Source organism: Tenrec ecaudatus, chromosome 1, assembly GCF_050624435.1.
Source record: "Tenrec ecaudatus isolate mTenEca1 chromosome 1, mTenEca1.hap1, whole genome shotgun sequence".
Taxonomy (NCBI): Eukaryota; Metazoa; Chordata; class Mammalia; order Afrosoricida; family Tenrecidae; genus Tenrec; species Tenrec ecaudatus.
This window is the reverse complement of record NC_134530.1, coordinates 135,726,876-135,751,719: the sequence shown is the minus strand read 5'-3', so window position 1 is coordinate 135,751,719 and position 24,844 is coordinate 135,726,876. Positions and strand designations below refer to the sequence as shown.

The 24,844-nt window shown below is 40.2% G+C and overlaps 1 protein-coding gene across 2 annotated transcripts in view; it reads left to right on the top strand.

Moving 5' to 3' along the window:
• The first annotated feature begins 595 nt into the window (after positions 1-595).
• OLFM3 (olfactomedin 3) overlaps positions 596-24,844 on the top strand; it is a 61,346-nt gene continuing 37,097 nt past the window's right edge. The window contains exons 1-2 of one of the 2 annotated variants that reach the window (XM_075540274.1): positions 596-724; positions 14,774-14,791. In XM_075540274.1, coding sequence (XP_075396389.1) covers positions 596-724; positions 14,774-14,791 — 147 coding nt within the window. The remainder of the gene's footprint in view (positions 725-14,773; positions 14,792-24,844) is intronic. The other variant, XM_075540275.1, reaches the window with a different exon arrangement.

Here is a 24,844-nt window from a genome sequence, read left to right as displayed (position 1 = left end):
CAAGGCATTGTTGCTAATTTTAGGCTTTTGTTTAAAAAATAATCATCTTTTATTCCCAATATCTGATCATCTTGGAAGCCATTGCCGACTTTGTTTTCATGCACTCTCTAAAAACACTTTGCCCGCAGCCAGAGAAATCTGTAGATATTAAGTTTGATGGTTGAAATGTGCACTTTGGCCTCCTTCCATTTAAAGGTGTATTTTTTATGAAGAATAAAGAGCCGCGGATTATCCGTCCACAAGCCCCCAGAGGAAATAGACTCTGTTGATGGTAAATGACTAGAGTGGAGCTGGAAAAGCTCATGTCTCTTCTCCCTGCCTCCTATCTCTGCTCTGATAATTCCCAGTCAAGCCCTATCAGGACTATTGTTTGTCGATCGAGCAAAGTGTCCAGCAAGGGAAGCAGAGAAATGGCAGGGCACTTCCCACTCCGGTGGGGGCAGGCTGCTCTGAGTGCCTTCCTGGTGATTAGAGCTGGGAAGTTGATCTCCTTTCAGGCTGTAGTTGTGGTGTGCTGCAGTCACGCCTCTCTCCCTGGCAGCCCAGCATCGGGGATCCTAATCAGTCAGTATGAACACTCATTAGTTCCACAGCCATGAGTCTTCCACTGCTGAAGCTTGGCGCTGTGCTTAGCGCCATGGCAATGATTTCAAACTGGATGTCCCAAACCCTCCCATCCTTGGTAGGACTGAACACCACCCGGCTGTCCTCGGCAGACACCTTAGTAAGTCGCTCCGGTGCTTTGACTCTTGTGGAGACACTGTATTGAAATAGTTGGCTTTGTTGTGAAAACTGCACAGGCTGAGATTTGCTTATCAATTGACAGGTTTGCTTCAAGTTACAGTATTTATGTGGTGATTTATGTGGTGAGGGTTTTTCTAAAGTCATTCAATCTTTAAAAATGAACAGCTTTAATATAACTGAACTAACCGTGGAAGAATTTTTACAGACATAGGTTTAGTTCCGTTTTGGTTAACTTCTGCTTTTAATGTCAGCGGGTCCCCTTTCTTTCCCCCTTAGGGTATACTCTATTGTATCGTGTTTGCCTAGCTTCTCAGTTTCTTTCTGGGAAACTAAGGACTGTACCTGTTTGCCATGAATCCACTCATGAAATGCACCTCATTTCACCACATAAGAGTGAAAACTTTGGCAATTTAAAGCCTGGAAAAATATTTTAAAGAAAGTTTAAAAATAGGGCAAATAAGGAATTTACTTGCTAAAAATATTTTCCTGTACTGCTTAGTGTTTTATAAATATTTATTCAATCTCAAGTCTTGCTCTTGTGGTCTTCATTCACCTAAAATTAAAAAGGAGATGCTTTACACCGTCTCCACATTACAGGAAAGTTTTGTTGTTTTCCCCCCCTGATACTTTGTCGCAAGGTTTCATTAGCAACACGGCGGACCATTTCCAGGTAAGATGCTATGATTGTTTACTGTTATTGCTCTCACTTAGTATACAAAGACAAATAGAAGGAATGTTCTGGATGAGCAATATCCCTTTCTCTAATAAAAGGTAAAGAAACGATTAGGATGTAAACCTTTTTAACATTTATCAGATGTACTACAATGGATTAGAAAGAAAGCGTCATGTACTAAAATCAAAATAGCCTATTTTAAAAGATTTATCTGCCGTTAAGAAGAATGGTGTATTAATAAATATGTAATTAACAAACAGCATAGAGAATTGGCAGGGCAATTCATTAATTTCCAGCGTCACTGGCAGAGCACTTGGGGCAAACTTCACCTCGTTTCCATGCTTGCACCTCCCTTCAGTGAATGATGCTACTCTCGCTCCTCTGCTATGGAGAAGATTCGCTCCCTGCTTCTTTTGGCAGAGCAGATGGAAAACCATTGGTATACTATAAAGAAAGCATGCTGCAAGTCATCAAAAGCAGCTACAAAGTAAAATTTTAAAATTGCCTCATGTAGGATTTCTTGATCCAACCTTTTTCAATGTACTAGTATCTGACTGAATACCAAATAAGCTGTTGAATTAATTCTTCTAACACAAAGGGAATCTATATAAAGAAGTTTAAGAATGAGCTATATGTCAAACTTCATACTTCATTTATTCGATGTGTATACTTTGTCCTGTATTGATATTGGATTGGCTGTTTTCTCTTCTTCTTGACAAGGGTACTCCAATTTCCTAAAATCATTCATAGTTATGATCCTTTTAGGGAGATCTGGTTTTCTTTTCAATGGAAAATGATGAAACCTTTCCTCACTTTCAGATTTGGAATCTAGTTAATGAAATATAAAAAGTATTGCTATAAATGAGTCCAGGTGGCTCTGTCAGATAAGTGTTGGATTGCTAACCATAGGATGCTGAGGAGAAAGATAGGACTGTCTGCTCATGTAAAGACTTACAGCCTCAGTAACCTACATAACATTGCTGTGAGTTAGCATCAACTAGATGGCAGTGGGTTTGGTTTTTTGTATGTTGGATTTTTTCCATATATATATAAATTCTTGTAAAAGTATTTGTTAAAATGCCCCTAATTTGGAGCAGAAAATTCAGAAAAGTTTATATTATGTCCAGTGACAATAAATGTCATAAACTGGACTGGAGAAACCCAGTAGTAAAACATCTTTGGATATCCCTTGCAAAGGGGTAGTGGGGAGATGAGTCACTCAGGGTTCAGTGTAGCAACAATGAAACTCAAAACCTTCCTCTAGTTCCTGAACGCTTCCTCCCCTCCCAATTATCGTGACCCCAATTCTACCTTGCCGACCTGGTTAGACCAGAGGATGCACAGTGGTGCAGTAGGGATCGGAAACACAGGGAATCTAGGACAGACGAACCCCTCAGAACCAGCGGTGGGAGTGGCAACACTGGGAGGGAAGGGGGTGTAGAAAGGGAGAACCCATCTTGGGGATCTATGTGTAACTCCTCTCTGGGAGATGGGCAATGGGAAGGTGGGTGAGGGGAGACGCCGTGCAGTGTAAGATAAGATAAAAATAATTATTTATAAACGATTAAGGGTGCAGGGGGAAGGGGGGAGAGGGAGGGAGGAGGAGGGGAAAAAAGGAAACCGAGCTGATTCCAGGAACCCAAGTGGAAGGCGAATTTTGAGAATGATGAGAGCAACGAATGTATAAGGGTGCTTTACTCAATTGATGTATGTATGGATTGTGATAAGAGTTGTATGAGCCCCAATAAAAAGATTTATCAAATTAAAAAAATAAAATAAAGCACCTTATTGTGTTTATATTTTGAAGTAGTGGCCTCCTTTACAGAGCTTGCTGTCCATGACACTTCCCTACCTTAATTATTCACAATAATTGCTCCTGTGTTAGGATTCCCATGGTGAAGAATGTATGAATTTATATTTCCCAGAATGAAGTCATAAAATGTTAATGCTGGAAAGGATCTTAGAAACCATCAGTCTAATTATTTTCATATCATTTTTAGTAACAGTTTTGCTTTGCAAATTGTATCTTGTGTATCATGTGCTAAACAAATATTTGCCTTTTACATGCTGAAGTGGAAGTCGAAACGGATCATGGTTCAAATAATGAATGGAGGCGAGGAAGTAGAACAGTCATTCCACCATCTTTACTACCACCCAATCCACCCTTTCCCCACGCGAGACACATCCATAGAAACCTTAGAGCTCTGGAGGACTTACTTAGAAATATGACTGATTAATTAAACTTCCTCCTTCTGCATATGGTGAGGAGACCCAATTTGTATAAGTTACCAATCAAATATCACCAAACTAGTTAGTGGCCATGCAAGTCACCAGATTGCTGTCCTGTCCAGTGAAGCGCCTTCATGTGCTTCCTCATCTCCTGGCCCCTTAGAGCCACACAAATTTATCTCTGCTCTGCTCCACTGGTTCTCATGTTTCTGTGTTTCCTTTTTTTCTCTCTCTCTCTCTTTTCCATGTGAGTACCCCATGTGTGGCACCCCATATATCTTTCCTTACAGAGTCATTCAAAAGTTAAACTCAGGTAAGCCTCATCAGTCCTTCACGGTCCTAAATCTATAGAAAAGGAGAAAAAAAGAAAAAAAAACAAAAACCTTCCACTGCCGCTATTCTAGGCAGAGCAGTGAATGGGCATTTGCTGGCTAGTGGGGTCTTCCTTGTGGCTCTCAAATAACTCCACAATGACCTTTCCTTGTAGATGGCTAACTAGCCACGGCCATTGAGAGGAATGATCAATGGTCCTTTGACACAGAGGAAGAAGAGCCAGTGGTAAAGTGACTCAACACCATAAGTCAAATGTACCAATTCTTCCAATGAAGTCTTCTTTCTCCATTTTTCCAGATTTCACATACTTCTTAGGTGAATGAATGTATATAGCTTCAGTCAGAGTCACTTCTAGTCCTCAAATTGATGTAGCTGCTCATTAACATTTTAAACAAGTATGGTGGAACATTTTCACCCAAAACCATGTGACCTTGAATTTCTTGACTATTATTCCCTTGAGTGTTGATTGTGGATCCAAATAAAAAAACTCTTTGACAACATCAATGTTTTCTCCATTTATCATGGTATCTATTGGGCCAGTTGTGAGGATTTTATTTTCTTGGCAGTGACCTATAATTTACAATGAAGATGACAGTCTTTTATTTTCATCAGGAAGGGCATCAAGTACCAATTGCTTTCAGCAGGCAAGCATCTATCACCTGCATATCTCGGGTGGATCATAAGCCTCCGCTCAATTCTAATGTCATATTCTTATTTATATAGTCTCCAATTCCTTGGATTACTTTCTCCGCATACAGATTAAATGAACGTGGTAACATAGTCCAGTAGTGACACGTGGCGTTCCTGATTTTAATCCGTTCAGTACCTCCTGGCTGTATCTAAACAAGTGCTTCATGTGCCGATCCCACATAGCACAATGAAGTATTATCTCATTCCTATATTCCCTATGTTATCCATAATGTATAATGTTCCACATAGTCAAATGACTTGACATAGTCATTAAGACATGACTAAACACCTTGACGGTATTCACTGCTTTCAGCCAACATCCAACATCAGCAATGATTTCCCTTCTGCCATGTCCTCTTCTGAATCTGACATGAATTTCTGGAAAACTCTTGTTGACATATTGCTGTAGCCATTTTTAAAATTAATGTTCAGCAATGTTTTACGTGCATGTGAAATTGATGACGATGATGACAATGATGATGATGTTGTTGTTAGGTGCTCTCAAGTCGGTTCCAGTCCTTTGGGACCTTACGTAGAACTAAGTGAAACCCCATCCGGTCCCGTGTCATCGCAGTCGCTCCGATGCCTGAGCCCATTGCTGCAGCCATGGGGTCGATACACCCGGAGGGCCTTGCTGCCCCTCTCATTTACTAAACATGATGTCCTTCTCCAGAGAATGGTCTGTCTGATGAGATTGATGGGTAATTTGGGCCATTGTTGAGTCACCTTTCTTTGGAATGGAAACTATGTAGCTCTCTTTCAGATTTCTTGGTTTAGTTTAATGAGTGCTTCACCAATTCTTGTAGCCTTGGTTTTCACTAACGATTTCAGTGCAGCTTAGACTTTTTCTTTCATATGATAAACCTTGACATGTTTGAATGTTTGCCAGTATTTTTGGTACAGTGACTCTATTCCTTTCACATTCTTTCAATGCTTCTTGCATCTTTCAATATTTCCAATGGACTCTCAATCCACTCTATGCGTGAATATTTTTTTCATTTCTTTTAACTTGAGATATTCTGAGTGTGTTTTTCTCTGGTTTTCTAATTCCAGAGATGTGCGTATTTCATTACAAAACTTTCCTTTGTCTTCTTCTTTTTCCAGCTTTCACATCAGAAATTAGCCATTCATCCTTAGGACATTTTATCAAATCAATTTCAGATGGATGAAGCCATTCAATTTATTCTATTACTTTATAAGTTGCATTAGTGGTTGTTCCATACATTTGCATAATAGTTATATAAAGTATACAGCTATTGTATAATAGCTCTGAAGACTCAAAAAAAACAAAAGCAAACCAAACTCACTGTCATCAAGTCAATTCTGACATATAGTGACCCTAAAGGACAGGACAGAACTGCTTCTATGAGTGTCCAAGCCTGTCACACTTTTTAGGAGCAGAAAGTCTCTTCTTTCTCCTAGAGTGACTTGTGGTTCAAAATCTTGTTCTCAGAAGCCCAGCCCATTATGCCATTTTACTATGCAGTCAAGCTTTAGAATTGTATTGGATAATTCTACTCCATCCTACAGGATCACTATGAGGCAGACTGTATGGTAATAGGTTTGATTTTGGTTTGGGTTGGCCCAGTAGATAGAGCTATAAAGTTGTAAGCCACCCTTCCCTCCAGTTTCTTCACTATATTCCCACTCAAAATAGTATGAATGAAAGAACCCGGCAATTATGTCAGTGCTTCTCTGTGAGAGATAGAAAAAAAGAGCAGATAAAAGAAAAAATACACAGCTCTCATAATATTTTATGATTTTGCGTAGGATGTGCAGCTGTCAAGGAGTTAGATTTCCAAACACCTGAGCATAGTCTTTCTTTGCAATGGTATTTTTGAATGGCTAGGGGCACAGGGCCAGAGAAAAACCATGTTTGAATAATTTCAGTGCAGGTAATTTGTTTAAGGTGTGCATCAGATCTTGAACTGTGTTGTTGTTGGGTCTTCAAGTCTGTTCTGACTGATAGAGAAAGTGTGTGCAACGGAACGAAACACTACCTGGTCCTGTTTATCCTCATGATTGTTATGTTTGAGCCCATTGCTGCAGCCACTCTCCCATCATGTTGATAGTCCTCCTTTTCTTTGTTCTGGTTGGTTTCATTTGCTAGCCCTTTCCTTTACCATCCATAATGTCTTGTTAACGAATGGTATAACTTTTATTATTTCGAGAGTTGAAAGGTTTTTATATAAAGGAGATTTTTTTTATCAGCAAATAGTTAAACCCAATCTCTTATTAGAGTGGGGGGGGGGTAAGCTAATTTTGCTTGGGTTTAGAATCTTTAAATATCCCTTTAATCTCTACTTTGTCATATTTTTTTTTTCTATCTTTTATCCCTCTGTAATCTATTAACTGGTTCCATCTGCTTTTTGTAAGCGTCTGCTTATGAGGAGACTGGAACTTCAGCTATCAGAAGGCTCAGGATCCCTCAGGCACTTCTCTCTGAAGCCCAGTAACTTCCTCTTCATGCTGAGCTTCTGAGAATCCCCCATGATGTGATTCCACTACAGGAAGAACCTGGGAAAAAGAGCAATTAAAAAGAAGAACATTCAGCAGACACCAGCTGTTCACAAACCTTCCCTTCTACTGCCGTGGTGGGAAGAGGCCTAGAAAGACCCCGTGAGCATAAGCTATTTGTTTTTCTACATTTCCAAAGATCTAGCAACTTTTCTTCATAAATACTTCAATACATTAGTCAACTGAAAATCCGATAAAATAAATGGCATAAACTGAAACAAACTCTAATTGCCCTGTAAATTTCATAGCTTTCAACCAACTGCCTTCTTTTCATCCCTAGATATTTGACTTCACCATTATGTATTTCCCAGAGTCCCAGGCATTGCCAATTATCTAAGACAACAGATAAATTATGGTATAAGTTGAGTGTGAGAGTAGAATGATAAATCTTGACAGGGACAAAGAATGTGATCTTTGCTTTTTGGAAGAATTGTCAAATAAACTAGAGAGCAGACTTTATCCCCTTGCTTAAGTGCCTAAAGCAGAAGTAAAGCCAATGGGGAAAAATTAAAGAGAGGAATGCAGATCAAGTTCCTCAGCTTTCCAGGGGTGGAAGGGGTAAACTATAGGCCATGACTTTCTTAACATTGGAAGATTTCAGAAGGAAACAGAAGCCATATATTGGAGAGTCACATGGACTGGAAATAAACTAGGAATAGCCATGCCTTCAAGATCCTTTCCAAATCTATGCTATGATGGTTTCCAACATTAATAATCCTAAGTGATTGATCTAAATTTGTGCCTTAAGATGTTCAATGTGTTGGCTTGTGTTTCTTAGAGTCTTGAGTTATCTTGGGGGAAGAATACACATCTCTTAGTTCACTTCCAAGTAGACTTATATGAAATAGGAAGAAAACTCTTATATAGTGACATCTTTATTAACACATCCTCCAGAACACAGTCTCTTTTTTTGTGTGGCCTGTCATCATCTCTCTAATTCCTATTTTCACATTTCTCCTCTCTCCAGAAATAAACCTATTAGCATGCTAAACCATGTTTCACTCCCTGGACCAAGCCCATCTCTGACAGAAAATTTATAAGGAATTTTCATCACTCAGGAATTTGCACTCTAAGTACTATGGATTTTAATAGCTGGGTTTCTTCCTGCTTCATTATTTTCACCTTGTCTACCAGTCGCAGTCCTACTGCTACCTGTACTTCTCAGTCCTTAGTTCTGTGAAATTTTCAGAAACTCAACTTGAAAAATAAAACCTAGCACTCTTCAACCAGTTTGCTTTGTTCTGTTTAAAAGATTGTAACTCAATTTTTTGCTTCCCCTTCACTGGGGGCTGATTTATGAGCTCTGTGTCTGCCACAGGAAAAGTCTGTTGAGTCGTATTGAATCTTTACTGCTAATCCCTTTGGGGTTCCAGTACCTACTTGTCTCCATACATCTTGAACAAGGTCCTCCACCTGCCTGGGGACATCTCCACCCATCAATGCCAGAGAGACCTGCTTGTCTAAAGTACTGTGTATGCCCCTTTGGATTCCTTGTCTCTCAGATCTAAATATTGGTCTGCAAAAGAAGAAAAAGTAAAACCAAAGTGGGCTTGGAGTCTTTAATAACTTACAAGTTCATTTCAAACATGGGGTGGGGGAGTATTGTGTATGGTAATTGGTATGTGGACATAGACAATCTATCTACATTCATCGGTATTGCTCAATTTCCTGCCAGAGAGTAATTCCAACCCATAGCATCCTACATAAAGAGTCCTGGTTAAGCTTGGGGAAAACTGGCAGTGTGAAGTTCAGCAGGCAAAAGGGGAGGCTTTGATGATGCTGGAAACCTTCAGGGGCAGTTCTCATTCCTGTAGCGTCACTAGGAGTTGACCCGGCAGTGGCAGGGTGTTGACCCTACAACTCAGTGCTAGTGAATTTGAGGTTATGGAGTCCTAGTTATAAAACGGCAATCCATGCAGCTGCTAAGTGAAACATCTATAGTTAGAATGCATAGGAGGAAAAAAAGTGTGCCTCTGCTCCTATCAAAAACTATAGCTTAGGAAACCCCATGGGACAGCTCTGTCATACAGTCTCCATGTGCTAAATTCCCTTGATGCCATACAACAAGGTTACCTATGAGTGGATGTTCATTTGGAAATAGGGTTTTCCTTGGTATGTTATGAGACTACATCAGGCTGTCTAGTCTGATACATGAGACTATAACATAGCATGAGACAATGTCAGTGTAGGGTGTCTCAGACCTGTTCACTTTGGAGGGGGGGTATATTAGGCTGAGAGAAAAAGCAGGCACAAATAGAGATAAGGGAAATGATCTGTGGAACTCTCCAAAGAACTAAGGTCTCAGGACATTGGGACAAGGTTTGTCTTTTGTTTTGTTCCATCTGTTTTGTTCTCCCCGAGGCAGGGAGGATGTAGAGAAAGGAATAGAGAGAGAAGATGCTGCTGGAACCAGTGTCTGGAATTCAGACTACCATCTCCTAAAATGTGAGCGAAAAGTTTTCCTTTCATTAACAGCAACGACTTGTGGATTTGCCTCTCCATGGTCCGGCGTAGGGCTGCATTGCCTAGGTTTTTAGGTTCCTAAGTGAAAATCTCTGACCTCATGGAAGTAACTTACCAGTTCTTTCTCCCAACGAAACTCTGAGTGCACTGGAGCCACCAACGTTCCAGTTATCAGCCAAGCATGTTAACCTTTTGTAATAGTCAGAGACTCCATTTCTTAAGGTAGGTATTTCAAAAGAATTAAGAAAGCAGTTTCTAATCAGAAAGAACTATAAATACATAAAATGATTTTATACACACAATGCCTATAGAAACAGAACTTAATTTTATTTGCTCTTATTTATGTCTATTTAATCCTCAAAGTCTTTAATTTATGGTACAAAGCCCCTGAGGTTCTGCGGAAACTCATACAGTAGTTTTATATTTATAAATCATCTCTTTGTAATTAAATTTTAAGCAAAAAACCCAGACTTGAAATTCAATTGTTAAAATTATCATTTAAAGTCTCCTATTTAGAGCATTCATAAATATTTCACGAGTTTCTTAATATTAAAAACTGCTAAATAGTTCATTTACTTCTAATTAACACAAACGGTTCAAAGAGGATTCCATCGGTAGTCAGTATATTTAGCAACGTTTGGGGTAGTAATAAACTGAACGCACCCTGCAATTCCAAGGACAGGGCTGGAGTGAAGTTCTCTGTGACTGTGTGTGAAGGGGGAGTCAGATCAGGGACTGCAAAGTGCTGGCCCTGAAATCAGATGGTCGAATACAAATCCCAGCTTTGTTGATTACTACCTGGATGATTTTCAGTTAGTTCTTAATTTTCTGTAAGTCTCAAATTTCCTCATTTTTAAAACAGGCAGAATAACAGTACTGGGGTCACAAGATTATTGTGATGGTCAATGACAGTAAAGGTGGTTGACAGCTAGGCTAACCTATTGCCATTGATTCAAATATGATTCAAATCTGGATACTATTGAACAAAGCGGAGCTGTTTCCTTAGTTCTCCAATGGTGTAAAACTGTACTGGAGGAGATAGCTCTATTTTTCCTCCTCCCAGAGAGTGTTGATTATAAACTGCTGCGCATGACATTAGTAGTTCAATTAGTAGTCCAACCCATTACACCATCAAGTCTCCATACTGCCAGGCTTGAGCTCCCTAAGTTTTTGCTGTTACTATTACATAGTGCTGTAGTACGTTATGCCTAGTGGCTAACCATTAGGTCACTATTTAAAACTCACCATCTACTAAGAGAGAGAAAGATGAGATTGTCAGTTTCCATAGAGATTTACAGTATTAAAAAGCTTATCTTGGGCCACCATGACTCAGAATTGATTCTAAGGCAGTGCTTTTGGTTATGGGTCAGCTTACATGGGAGCGGGACTTTTCTCCTAACTATTCAAAAACCCATTTATATGTAACCTTCCACCTGAGGTTTGAATTGCTTTTATTTGGATCCTCTTTTCAATACCAGCACTGGTGGCCCAAAAAAGAGCACTTGAGACACTCATAGAGCTGTCTTTGTTTGTCGTTGATCCAGACATAAAGTCTCCATCAAAACCCACAGGGCTGCCAAGGACTCTTCTTTCATATTAGCCTTTTTGTCCCCTATTCTTTTGAGTTACTTTTTCTTGCCAAAGAGAGTGTGTGTGCACGTGTATGAATATATATATACATATATATTATTTATATATAAATAATTAAATATATAAATATATTTATATATATATATATATTTGTATCATTCAAACTAACTGTGTACTAGGGAAGGTCATGGCACTCCTCAATGATTCTTACAGGAAGACAATTGGAAGAGCAAACAAGGCTGGAGTCTACTTTTATTAAGCTGACACTTCAGGGAGAACTCTAAATGAACTTCAAATCTTGTTCACCTTCCCTGCTTCCTTCAATCCAGACAGCAACTGACTACTTGCCCGATCCTGATAAGCCGCTCACTGGTTAGACAAATACTTGGCAAGTGAGCATCAATATCAAGACTGGCAGGTTTAATAATCATTGTTTGCACTGCTGTTAAAGACATTTTAATATTATAATTGGGTGACCCCCCTACTCTTTTACCCCAGAGCTAAATTCATCCTGTGGAAGGCCTCCGTTTCTGATATATTTGAGATTTGTGCCCAATGGTAGGGAATTCTAGGTGAACTATAAGATCTGCATTTAGATATATTTGTCCTATAGTTACTTGCCATAAATCTTTAATTAGAATTAGATCACTGAAAGTACTTTGCTCAGCTGCTTCTCTGTAGATACGCTTTGTATTTTTCTTTAATGCAAATAAGATGGCTCAATAATCTTTAAGATCTATGTGACTATAATAACATACAACTTTAAAAATAGATTTTTCTATCCACATTTAAATATGCAGATAGGGATAGTAGGAATAGGAGATGGAAAGGGTTGGGGCTCTTAATAAAAGTCAACGTAAGTGTTCATGAACAGTCTTGTGAGGCTCTAAGTGGCACAAACAACTAGTACTCAATTAGCAGCCCCAAACTGGCAGGTTGAACCCACCCAAGGCATTTAGAAGGAAAATCCTGTGACGGAGTGATATTTAAAATGGCGTTTCCACCTAAATCTCTGTAAGTCCCACCCAATGATTGGGTGAGACAATATAAACTAGTGTGTCTAACACTAATAAAGAGGATTGGTCAGTTTTCATTACCACCCACCTGGCGATAAATATGAGCCTTCTTTGAAAAAATATGAGAAAGCCCGGAGCTCTTGGGAGATCACATTGAAGACCTCTTTCAGAGGGTGAAACCTCTGAGACCAGGTCATCCCAGATTGTGATGCAGAAGACTCAGAGGAGCAGGGCTGAGACTCAGGGGTACCTTCTCTGGATCTGAGGCTTTGGGATTCTGGGAGTGATTGACAGGAAGGCTGACTTCCTGGCCTATGGAGGCCAATATCAGGTGACCGAGTGGCTCAGAGGTTGACAACCAGAGAGGCTGCTGGTTGCAGATACCAATAACTGTCTCCTTACTGTTGGTTGATCCTGATATTGTGACATTTCAACGTCCGTCATACCCCCTTAACTGAAAGTATTGTCAATGAGTGCAGCCTTAGCACTTACTGAAGTGAGCACAGTTGTAGAGTGCTGTGAGAGGGATGGTGGGTGTCAGAATAGGTAAAGAATGGTGGACTATGGAAGTCTGTTGGACTTCTGCCAAGGACTGATGTCGGAGACTCAGATGAGCAGCACTGAGACTAAAGGTTATCTTCCCTTTAGCTGAGGCCATGGAATTGCAGCACAGAGTGACAGACAGCCTGGCAGGGTCAAATATGGCCCACCAGTGACGTTTATTGTACCCTGGTTGCATAGTAACTCACACATTGGGCTACGAACCATAGAATCTAAAGCTGCCAGCTGTTCTTTTTTCTTTTAATCATTTTATTGGGGGCTCACACCACTCTTATCTTAATCTACACATCCATCCATTTATATGTCAAGCACATTTGTACAATTGTTGTCCTCATCATTCTCAAAACATTTGCTTTCTATTATGCCCTTGGTATCAGCTCCTCATTTTCTCCCTTCTCTCCCCAATACACTCTCCTCCCTCGCGAACCCTGGAAAATTTGTAAATTATTATTTTTTCATATCTTACTTGGTCTGATGTTCCCATGTAACCATTTTTCTGCTGTCTGTCCCCTATAAAGGAGGTTATATGTAGATTCTTATACTAGGTTCCCCATTTCTATTTCACCTTCCCTCCATCCTCTGGTATCACCACTCTCACCATTGGTCCTGAAGAGATCATCTATCCTGGATTCCCTGTGTTTCCAGTTCCTATCTGTACCAGTGTACATCCTCTGGTCTAGCCAGATTTGTGGGGGTAGAATTGGGATCATGGTAGTGGTGGGGAGGAAGCATTTAAGAACTAGAGGAAGGTTGTATGCTTCATTATTGCTACACTGCACCCTGACTGGCTCATTTCCTCCCTGGGGCCCTTCTGTAAGGGATGCCAAGTTGCCTACAAATGGACATTGGGTCCCCAATCTGCACTCCCCTTCATTTACAATTATATGATTTTTTTGTTCTTTGATGCCTTATACCTGATCTCTTGACAACTGGTGTGCTTTTTCCATGTGGGTTTTCTTGCTTCTGAGCTAGATAGCTGGTTGTTTACCTTCAAGACTTTGAGACCCCAGATGCTATATCATTTGATAGCCAGGCAGCATCAGCTTTCTTCACCACATTTGCTTATGCACCTGCTTTGCCTTCAGTGATCATGTCAGGAAGATATGCAACATGGAATGCCAGTTTAATGGAACAAAGTGTTCTTCCATTGAGAGAGTACTTGAGTGGAGACTCATTGTCCATCTGCTGCCTTAATACTAACCCTATAAAAATATGCACGTAAATCTGTTACCCCATCATCATATATAAATATTTTACATATGCACATGCCTGTATTCAAACCTCTATAAATGCCCTTTGCCTCCTATTTCTTTCCTCTATTTCTTTATAGTTTCCTCTGGTTCCGCTATCATGCTCAACCTTCATGTAGGTTTAAATAATTTCTCTTGGTTACCTAGCTTTTGATCAGTCCTTCCCAGGCCTCTCACACCCACCTTATCACTAATTTTGGACTACTAGCTGTTCCCTTGTCCCTAGGTTGGTCTACATCACCTCTTTTCTCCCACCTTCCCTTCTCCCATGTTCCCTCGGAACCATCGGTCCCATTGTTTTCCCCTCAAGACTGTTCATCTGGCCTATTTTATCTAGGTAGACAATGATATGTACAAAAAAACAAACAAACCAAGACATAGCAAAATAAAGTGAAAAAAGAAACGATGACAAAATAAAGAAAGAAATAGATTTTTTGTAAAGAAAAACTTGAAAGAGTTCAAGGTCTCTTTTTCAGCACTCTAGTAGTGCTCCTCCAGTCGAATCGGATGGGGTGCCATGCCCTGGCCTCAAAGTCTATCCTGGAGGTCTCTACCCAGAGAAGGATGTATGGCCTTGGCAAAACCACAGGGGCAGTTTTATTCTAGACTATAGGGTGGTTACGAATCAAAGTTGACTCAATGGCAGTGGAAGGCAGTGGTCAGTGAAAACAGGATCTAAAAACAAGCACACAATAGGAGACTAAAAGGATAGATCTGATAATGTTGTTTTTTATTAAAGCTCGAGGACAAGGACCCTGGAATATCTTTTTCTTTTCTTTTTTTTTACTCTGCCTGCACTTTATTTGGTTGATAGTTCTGCTGGGTATACAATTCTTTTTTTTAATAAATAATTTCATTGGGGCTCATACAACTCTTATCACAATACATACATACATCAATTGAGTAAAGCATCCTTATACATTCGTTGCCCTCATCATTCTCAATATTTGCCTTCCACTTGGGTTCCAGGAATCAGCTCATTTTCCTTTTTCCCTCCCCCAATCTCTCTGCTACCCCCTCCCTCATGAACCCTTAATAATTTATGAATTCTTATTTTATCTTATCTTACACTGCCTGGTGACTCCCCTCACCCACCATCTCCCAGAGAGGAGGTTATATGTAGATTCCTGAGATCAGTTCCCCCTTTCTACACCCCCTTTCCTCCAGGTGTCGTCACTCTCACCGCTGGTCCTCAGGGGTTCATCCTTCCTAGATTCCCTGTGTTTCCAGATCCCTACTGCACCGCTGTGCATCCTCTGGTCTAACCAGGTCTGCAAGGTAGAATTGGGATCATGATAATTGCGGAGGAGGAAGTGTTCAAGAACTAGAGGAAGGTTTTGAGTTTCATTGTTGCTACACTGAACCCTGAGTGACTCATCTCCTCCCCACTACCCCTTCTGCAAAGGATGTCTGGCTGTCTACAGATGGGCGTTGGGTCCCCATCACACACTCCCCTCATTCATGGTGATGTGGTGATGTTATTTTTTCCCCCTGCCTTTGTTGTTTGAAACCTGGTCCCCTCGGCCCTTCATACATGTTGGTGTGCTGCTTCCATATGGGCTTTGTTGTTTCTGGGATAGATGGCCACTTGTTTACTTTCAGGCCTTTAAGTCCCCAGATGCTATATCTCTCAATAGGCAGCCACCATCAGCCTTCTTCACCACACTTACTTATGTACACATTCGTCTTCAGCATTTATGTGAGGAAGGTAATCACACAATGATGGTTTTTGTTCCTTGGTGTCTGCTACCTGGTCCGTTCAACACCTTGTATTCACTTAGGCTGTGTGCTTCTTCTCTGTGGGCTTTGTTGCTTCCAAGCTAGATGGCCGCTCATTTGCCTTCAAGCCTTTAAGATCCCAGACGCTATATCTTTTTGATAGGACCCTGGCATCTTTATGGGTGTCTTGAGTGGACCCAACCTCTCCTCCCTTACAGACCTTGTTGTTATCCACCATGTTGTCACTATGGCACAGTGGTTGTGCATTGGGCTGTTAACTGAGGTCAGCAGTTTGAAACTCCCTGTTTCTCCTCCAGGAAAAATTTGGAGTCTCAGAAACCTACAGGGCAGTTCTACCCTGTCCTATAGTTGGCACCAACTCCACAGCAGTGAGAATGACAATAAAAAAAATCTGCTACCTGACTATTTTCCAGAGTAATGAAAGCTCAGGAAAAAGACATGAGTGATACTGCTTGTAATAGTTAAAATTTTGCTTCAACGTGGCTGGGACATGATTCTCAGTGGTTAGGCTGCTATATAATTATGTAAATTGGCAGTTATGTAACAACATAATCATTCTTCATTTTGTGATCTAATGTGGTCATTCTGCGTGTCTTCATAATGTTAATTTTAGAATCATTACTTGTTTTTTGGAATCTAATCATACTGGTTAGTGAGGAAAGGGGTGAAATGTATAGCTTCTCAATATTTGTTCAGTGTTGTCATTGAATTCCAGTCAGCTATCTGTATCCATTATACTTAAAAACTTTAAAATTAAAAGAGACCTGTGTATCATTTTAAGGTACATGATGAACTGGGATATAGGATAAAATGAATGAGATAATATCTGTTTTTGCTAAGGATTTTGAAGAGCTAAGTGCCCACAGAGTGTAACTAGTGAGAGAAGCGTACTTGCTTCAGACCCTTAAAAATGTGTCCCTAATCCAGGGAAACACTCCATCTTCTTTATAGGTAAAGAGACCATTCTAACGAAAGAAAATTTTTTTCAAGAGGCTCTGTGCTGGGTTTCATCCATCTTCCCATCACTAAGCTCATCTCACCCACTGAGCTTGAGCTTTTCTCTAATCATTTCTTAGAGTAGTCTGTACAGCCTGATTAATTAGCTACTTCACCCCCCCCCATTAGATTCTAATTTAATATTTTCTTTCTACTCACTATACAGGAAACACTCCCCTATCTGATTCATCCTAGAAATTCTAGAAGGGAAGGATATTTTTTTTTCAGATTCAGACTGTAGCGCAAAGCTTCATCAGAAGGAAGCTCATCAATGAAAAATAAACTCAGATTTACAATAGTTGCATTCTTTATGTAGTATATGTTGGGTAGAATTTGGTTATATCCTTATGATTAAGCTTCAGAAATGATTATATAGAAGTACAGTATCCTATTACTGTAGCCACTGTATATGGATTTTGGCTCTCAAGCACTTGAGATATAGATTATCCAAGCAGGGATATACCAAAAAGGAAAATGTTCCCTGGATTGTAGCTTTAGATATTCAAAATTAAATAAAACATAATGTAAAATATCTCATAATTTTCACATTGACCACATACACTGAAATGATAATACTTTGGATATAGTATGATAAATAAAACATAACAGCATAACATTGCAATTAATTTTGCTTCTCTCATTTCACTTAATTTCAAAATGGTCTACTGGGAAATTTTAAATTACATATGTGACTCTCATTATATTTCAATTGGACTGTATTGTTCTAGAATATACACCAAAACTAAACACACTGTCATTAAATGGATTCCAACTGATATATATAAGGTTTCTGAGACTGGAGATCATTATGGACTCAAAAAGCTACATCTTTCTCTGACAGAATGACTCATGTATTTGAACAAGTGACCTCATAGTTTTCAGTCCCACATTTAACCCCTATATCCACCAGTGCTCCTTTCTAGAGCATAATACCTGGTCTCAATTCTCATTCCCCCCTCTTATAAGATGCATATCTTCAGACATATTGATTAATTTCATCTTCTCATGTGTACATCGGTATGGTAATAGATCCCATGTCTAATGGTTGTTATGAGGTTAAATGTGATTCTAAGTCTAAAATACTAATACAAGTAATTGGTATGTAATAAGATATATATGTTAATATTAACATAATCAATAATGCTACCATCATTTTAGTTATTGTATCATTCTAAAAAGGAAAGAGGTATTTCATTATCCATAATAAAAAATTTGAGAATAATCTGGAGACAGACTCATTCAGAAGATTATCAGATACTATGAAGTTATTGTAGTTATTGATTCTTTCATGTATTAAACATTCATCAGATGCCTCCTGGATTCCCAGGCACTGTTGTAGACACTAGCGTGACAAATTTCCATGGAATTTGTCTGAAAGCAAAGAGTTCCTCAAAGATGTTTGCCTGTCTTTTATTGACTGCAAAAGCAGCCAATGGTGTGGATAGTAGAAAATTATGAAAAACTATGAAAATGAGAATTCCAGGGCACTTAATTTTGTAGATATGCTACATATACCAAGAGGTAATCATTTGAGCAAAACTGGGGGTGGTGGGCAATGCATCCAAAATCAGAAAATGTGCATATCAGAGTGGTATGCTTTCTCTGTTTTATTCAATCTGGATGCTCTGTATGATACACAAATTGTGTGAAGAAAATATTAGACTCTCCCCTCCTTCCACCCCTCCCCCTGCCCTCCAAATTTGCATTTCAGAGGACAGCACTGAAGCTACCGCTTAGGGAAAGGGGCACATCTGATTAGAGCACACAGGAGAAACGAAGAGGGATGGAAAGGGAAGGGAACATATCCTGGCCTACCAAGCCCCGAGGATGATATTCCTGCTCAGAGCAGACAATGCACAGAGAGGCCCATAAAGCCGGCCCCACCACCAGACATGATGTGCCTCCCTAAACCATTGCACTATGGAGACAACACTGGAGACACAGTGTGGAAATTGTGCAAAATCTGACCCCATCACACTGGGGTGAAACACTAAAGGCACACAACAGAACAGTAAGGGACACAAAGTGAAGAAATCCCTGAAGAATACCAAAAATAGACTTTGGAGATAGAGTGTGGTTCCCCATCAGGCTCAACTATAAAACACTCATAAAGGCCAAAAACCATACCTTGAACTATTCAGAGACTTTTCTATTTTGTCAGTGATTTTCTTTTTGTTGTCATTTTGTTGCTTTTCTTGTTTTGTTGGTCTCGACTTCCTCTGTTGTTTTGTTTGACTGTACCTGGTCTTTGCAGTTATCAATGTCTATCTAGATAAGGAAGGCAGGATAAACAATTCGGAGATGAAAAGAATGGGACCCATTGTTCCAGGGGAGATACTGGAGACGGGCAGGTGGGAGAAAGGATAGGGGTGGGGGTGGGAACCAACCCAGGGACAAGGGAAAAGCAAGTGAACTAAAATCAATGGAGAGAAGGGCACATGATGCCTGATCCATTAATCAAGGGCAATGTAGCAGCTTAATCAAGGGCAATGTAGCAGCAAGAAATTACTAAACTTGAATGAAGGCCGAACATGATGGTGGGACAAGAGGAATGTAAAAGGAAATAGAGGAAAGAACAAGGAGGCAAAGGGCCTTTATAGAAATATAATACAGGCATGTACATATGTAAATATATTTATGTATAATTAGAGAATAGATCTATGTACTCATGTCTATATGTTAAAAATTAAGGTAGCAGATGGATATTGGGCCTAACTCAAGTACTCCCACAAGGCAAGAACACTTAGTTCTAATAACCTGGCATTTCATGATGCTCACCTTCCCGACACACAGCTAAAGACAAAGAGGTGCATAAGCAAATGTGGTGAACAAAGCTGATGGTGTCTGGCTATCAAAAGATACATCGTCTGGGGTCTTAAAGGCTTGAAGGTAAAGAAGAATCCATTTAACTGAGAAACAACAAAGCCCACATGGGAAAAAGCGCACCAGCCTGTGTGATCATGAGGTGTCAATGGGATCAGGTATCAGGCATCAAAGACCCAGAACCAAAAATCATGTCAATGTGGATGGGGGGGTGTGCAGAGTGGAGACCCAAAGCCCATCTGTAGACAATTGGACATCCCCTTACAGAAGGGTCATAAGGAAGAGAAACCAGTCAGGGTGCAGTATTCCTCTGATAAAACATACAACTTTCTTGTAGTTCTTTAATGCTTCCTCCCGCCCCACCCCGCAATCTACTATCTATGTAAAAATCTGGCTAGACCAGAGATTGTACACCGGTACAGATAAGAACTCAAAACACAGAGAATCTAGGACAGAAAAATTCTTCATGACCAATAATGAGAATAGTGATACCAGGAGGGTGGAGGGAAAGGTAGAGGGAGACAGGGAGAACCAATCACAAGGATCTACATGTAACCCCCTCCCTGGGGGATGGACCACAGAAAAGTGAGTGAGCGGAGACATTGGTTAGTGTAAGATATGAACAAATAATAATAGTTTATAAATTATCAAGGGTTCATGAAGGAGGGAGAGTGGGGGAGGAAGGAGAAAAGTGAGGAGATGATATCAAGGGCTCAAATAGAAAGAAATATTTTTGAAAATGATGACGGCAGCAAATGTACAAATGTGCTTGTCACAATGGATGGATGGGTGGATGGATGGATGGATGGATGGATGGATGGATGGATGGATGGATGGATGGATGGATGGATTGTGATAAGAGTTGTACAAGCCCCAATAAAATGACTTTTTTAAAAGAAGAAGAATATACTAGACCATATGAAGAATAATGTGATATTAAGACTGGAGGAAATATCATTAACAACTTGCAATATGCAGATGACTCCATTTTTTGTGCTTAAAGCGAAGAGTATTTGAAGTGCTTACTGATGATGATCACAGATTGTATCTTTCAGTATGGATTTCCACTCAAAATAAAGCAAATAAATATCTTCACAACTGGGCAAATAGGCAAGATCATGACAACTAGAGAAAATATTGAAGTTATAAAGGGTTTTATGTTACTTGGATCCATAATAAACCTCAGGGAATCATGAGTGAAAATTAGTGTATTGCACTGGGCAAATCTGCTGTGGAACACTTCCTTATGGTGTTGAACAGCAAAGAGGTCACTTTGGGGATAAGGTGTGCTTAAGCCAGACCTTCACATTTTCAATAGTCCTGTACACATAAGAAAGCTAGACAACGAACAAGGAAGACAAAAGAAGAATTGATGTCTCTGAATTAGGGCATATTAAATGTACCTTGAATTATCAGGAAAGTGAACAGTTTGTCTTGGATGAAACATATCCATAATGCTTCTTGGACTTCTTCGGACATGTGAAGAGGAGCCAGTTCCTAAGGACACTGTCTGCCAAAGCAGAGGGTTAGTGAAAAAGATGAATACCTCAATTACAATGGCCGACACCGTGGTTGCAACAATGGGCTGAAGCGGGGCAATAATTGTGATGGCGATGTAGGTCTGGGCAGTAATTTTTTATGCTGTACATAGTTGCAACCAACTCATCATCACCTTACAATAAGAGACGTTGAAAATTGTAGTCACATTCTGCCTCTACAATATTTTGGAAAATTGACAAGGAATTTAGATGAATAATTTCTTCTATCAATCAGCTATAGAAAGCATAGCCTTATATAAATGTAGAGAGCTTCACATAACTAAACTCACGCAAAACCAAACAAACTGGAACTCAAACTAAGTGCAAGTATATTGAGTAAATATCTTTCCTAAATACCCGATTATTCATCAAAATTCCTTGTTAATTTTTAACAAGACTGTAATGACTTACAGATGTTTTGTTTGTTTGCTTGTTACTTACAATCCCCTGAAAAGTCTTTACTCTATTGTATGGATTAAAGAAGGATCCCGATTGTTAATTAAAAACACAAGCATGTTCATGAGGTTGACTCTGTGGTAGATTGTCCACATAGAGTCTTCTAGAACGTGATCTTTACAGAATCAGACAGTTGCATCTTTCTCCGGTAGAGTGGTTGTTAGGTTTGACCTGCTAATCTTTCTGTAAATAATGCAGCATTTAGCCACCCGCTGTCACTGAGTTGATTCCACTCATAGTGACTCTAGGACACAGCAGATCTGTCTCTTTTGGCTTACCAGACTGTAAATTTCTATGGGAGCAGACAATCTGCCTTTTTCTGTGGAGCAGTTGGCAGGTAAGCAATAAACTACGCAACCAGACCTCCTTACTCCACCAATAGGGTCCTTTTAATCCAATCCTAAATATTCTGGAGTCCTACCAATAGCATTCTGCAATTCAAATGAGAAGTTTCATGCTATATCTACTTAGGAGGGAAACAGTAAAATTATATTCACAGATACATTTGTATATGCCTAAATTTTCTTCTGGAAGACTTTTTAAAAAAACATTTTATTAGGGGCTCATACAACCCTTATCACAATCCATACATATACATACATCAATTGTATAAAGCACATCTGTACATTCTTTGCCCTAATCACTCTCAAAGCATTTGCTTTCCACTTAAGCCCTCTGCATCAGGTCCTCTTTTTTTCCCCTCCCTCCCCGCTCCCCGATCCCTTATGAGCCCTTGAAAATTCATAGATTGTTATTTTGTCATATCTTGCCCTATCCGGAGTCTCCTTCCTCCCCATTCTCTGCCGTCCACCTCCCAGGGAGGAGGTCACATGTGGATCCTTGTAATCAGTTCCCCCTTTCCAACCCACTCACCCTCCACTCTCCCATCCTCACCCCCCACCTCCCTGGTCCTGAAGGTATCGTCCACCCTGGATTCCCTGTGCCTCCAGCCCTCATATGTACCAGTGTACAACCTCTGCCCTATCCAGCCCTGCAAGGTAGAATTCGGATCATGGTAGTTGGGGGAAGGAAGCATCCAGGATCTGGGGGAAAGCTGTGCTCTTCGTCGGTACTACCTTGCACCCTGACTGGCCCATCTCCTCTCCTAAACCCCTCTATCAGGGGATCTCCAGTGGTCAACATTTGGGCTTCTCGTCTCCACTCTGCACTTCCCCTTCATTCACTATGGTATATATATATATATATATATATATATATATATATATATATATATATATATATATATATATATATATACATGATGCCTTATACCTGGTCCCTTTGGCACCACGTGATCGCACCGGCTGATGTGCTTCTTCCATGTGGGCTTTATTTCTTCTGAGCTAGATGGCCGCTTGTTCACCTTCAAGCCTTTAAGACTCCAGACACTATCTCTTTTGATAGCCTGGCACCATCAGTTTTCTTCACCACATTTTCTTATGCACCCGTTTGTCTTCAGCAATCATATCATGGAGGTATGCAGCCAATGAAATGATTTTTTGTTATTTGATGCCTGATAACTGATCCCTTCGGGACCACACGATCACGCAGGTTGGTGTGTTCTTCCATGTGGGCTTTGTTGCTTCTGAGCTAGATGGCCACTTGGTTATCTTCAAGCCTTTAAGACCCCAGTCACTATCTCTTTTGATAGCCGGGCACCATCAGCTTTCTTCTCCACATTTACTTGTTCACCCACTTTGGTTTCAGTAGTTGTGTCGGGAGAGTGAGCATCATAGAGTGCAAATTTAATAAAAGATAGTATTCATGCATTGAGGGAGTGCTTGAGTAGAGGCCCAAGGTCCTTCCACCACCTTAATACTAAACCTATAAATATAGACACATAGATCTCTTTCCCCATCCTCATATATATATTTGCATGTACATGTCTTTGTCTAGGACAGGCTGGATGAACTATCTGGAGGAAAAACAATGGGACTGACAGTTCCTGGGGGACTTGCGGTGGGGGGGCTAGGGGGATAAGGAAGTGGTGTTAACAAACACAGGGATAAGGGAACAACATGGGACCCAAAATGGTAGCGAGGGGGGAGTGGCAGGCCTGGTGGGGAATGATCAAGGGTAAAGTTGCGTAGAGAAGAGGTATAGCTGTAGCCCAGGTGGGGACGGAGCATGGTAGGGGGGCAGGAGGAAAGTCAAGGGGCTTTTATAGAGGAAGACAAATTTTTAATGAAGCTTAAAGGAGAAAATGAAATTCTGAGAAAAAAAAACAGGGGAATTTTATCTGGAGGTTAAAAACAGGGTGGTGTCATGAACTGGTTGCTCTAGAAGAATAGCAGTCTGTCTCTGGAACGTTCCTTTGAGTTTAATTGAATTCCTTGAGGTGACAAAGGTGTCAAATATAAATTACATTCCAAACAATGGATCAGCAGTATGGGATTATCTCATATCTTTGCTACAAATCAGCTTCTCCAGGTTGTAAGCATTGCAACTGAGACTCGCATGCAGATTTTGGAAGGGTTTTATAGGGGATGGCCATGTCAATACCCGTGAGGAGAGTAGACGAGAATAAGATTGGAAAAAGGAAGACTTTGGCTCTCATGTGAAGCCACCGTGGCTAAAACCTCAGCCACCCTCAGTGGAAGTGCTGGAGCGGGATGACTCGACTGCATGTTCACGTTGGGGAAAGACAGCCAGGCCTTTATTCCAGTAAGTCAATGGACACGGACTGCTCTGGGAAGGATCCTGATCTTGAGCTAGGCTGCATTTTTCAGCCTAGGGAGTAGCTTCTTTACTGGTTTGGCTGCTAACCACACATTCAGCAGTTCGAACCCCCAGGCACACCGAGGGAGATTTCTACACCAATAAAGAGTTACATTCTAGGAAACCCACAGGGAGTAATTCTGCTGTGTCCTCTAGGATCCTAATGACTCAAAATCTTTGTGGTATCCACATAACTTCTGTTCATACAATGAAAGTATTTGTGCCAAGCTTCCTGAAAAAGTTTCAGACCAAAAAAAAAAAAAAATGAAAACTACTGTCATGGAGTCTATAGGGTGAGGTGGAGCTGTCCCTGTGAGTTTCTGAGTTGACAGGAGTAGAACGCCTCCTCTTTCTTTCTCCAAGTGTCATGATGGCTTCGAACTTTGGACTTTGCTGATGGCAATTGAACATGAAGGATGCATATCTGTACAATGTGTATAATACACTTGATATTGGCGTCGCTGTCTATAAAATATATTAAGAATAGAAAACCTCATGTCCAAGAAC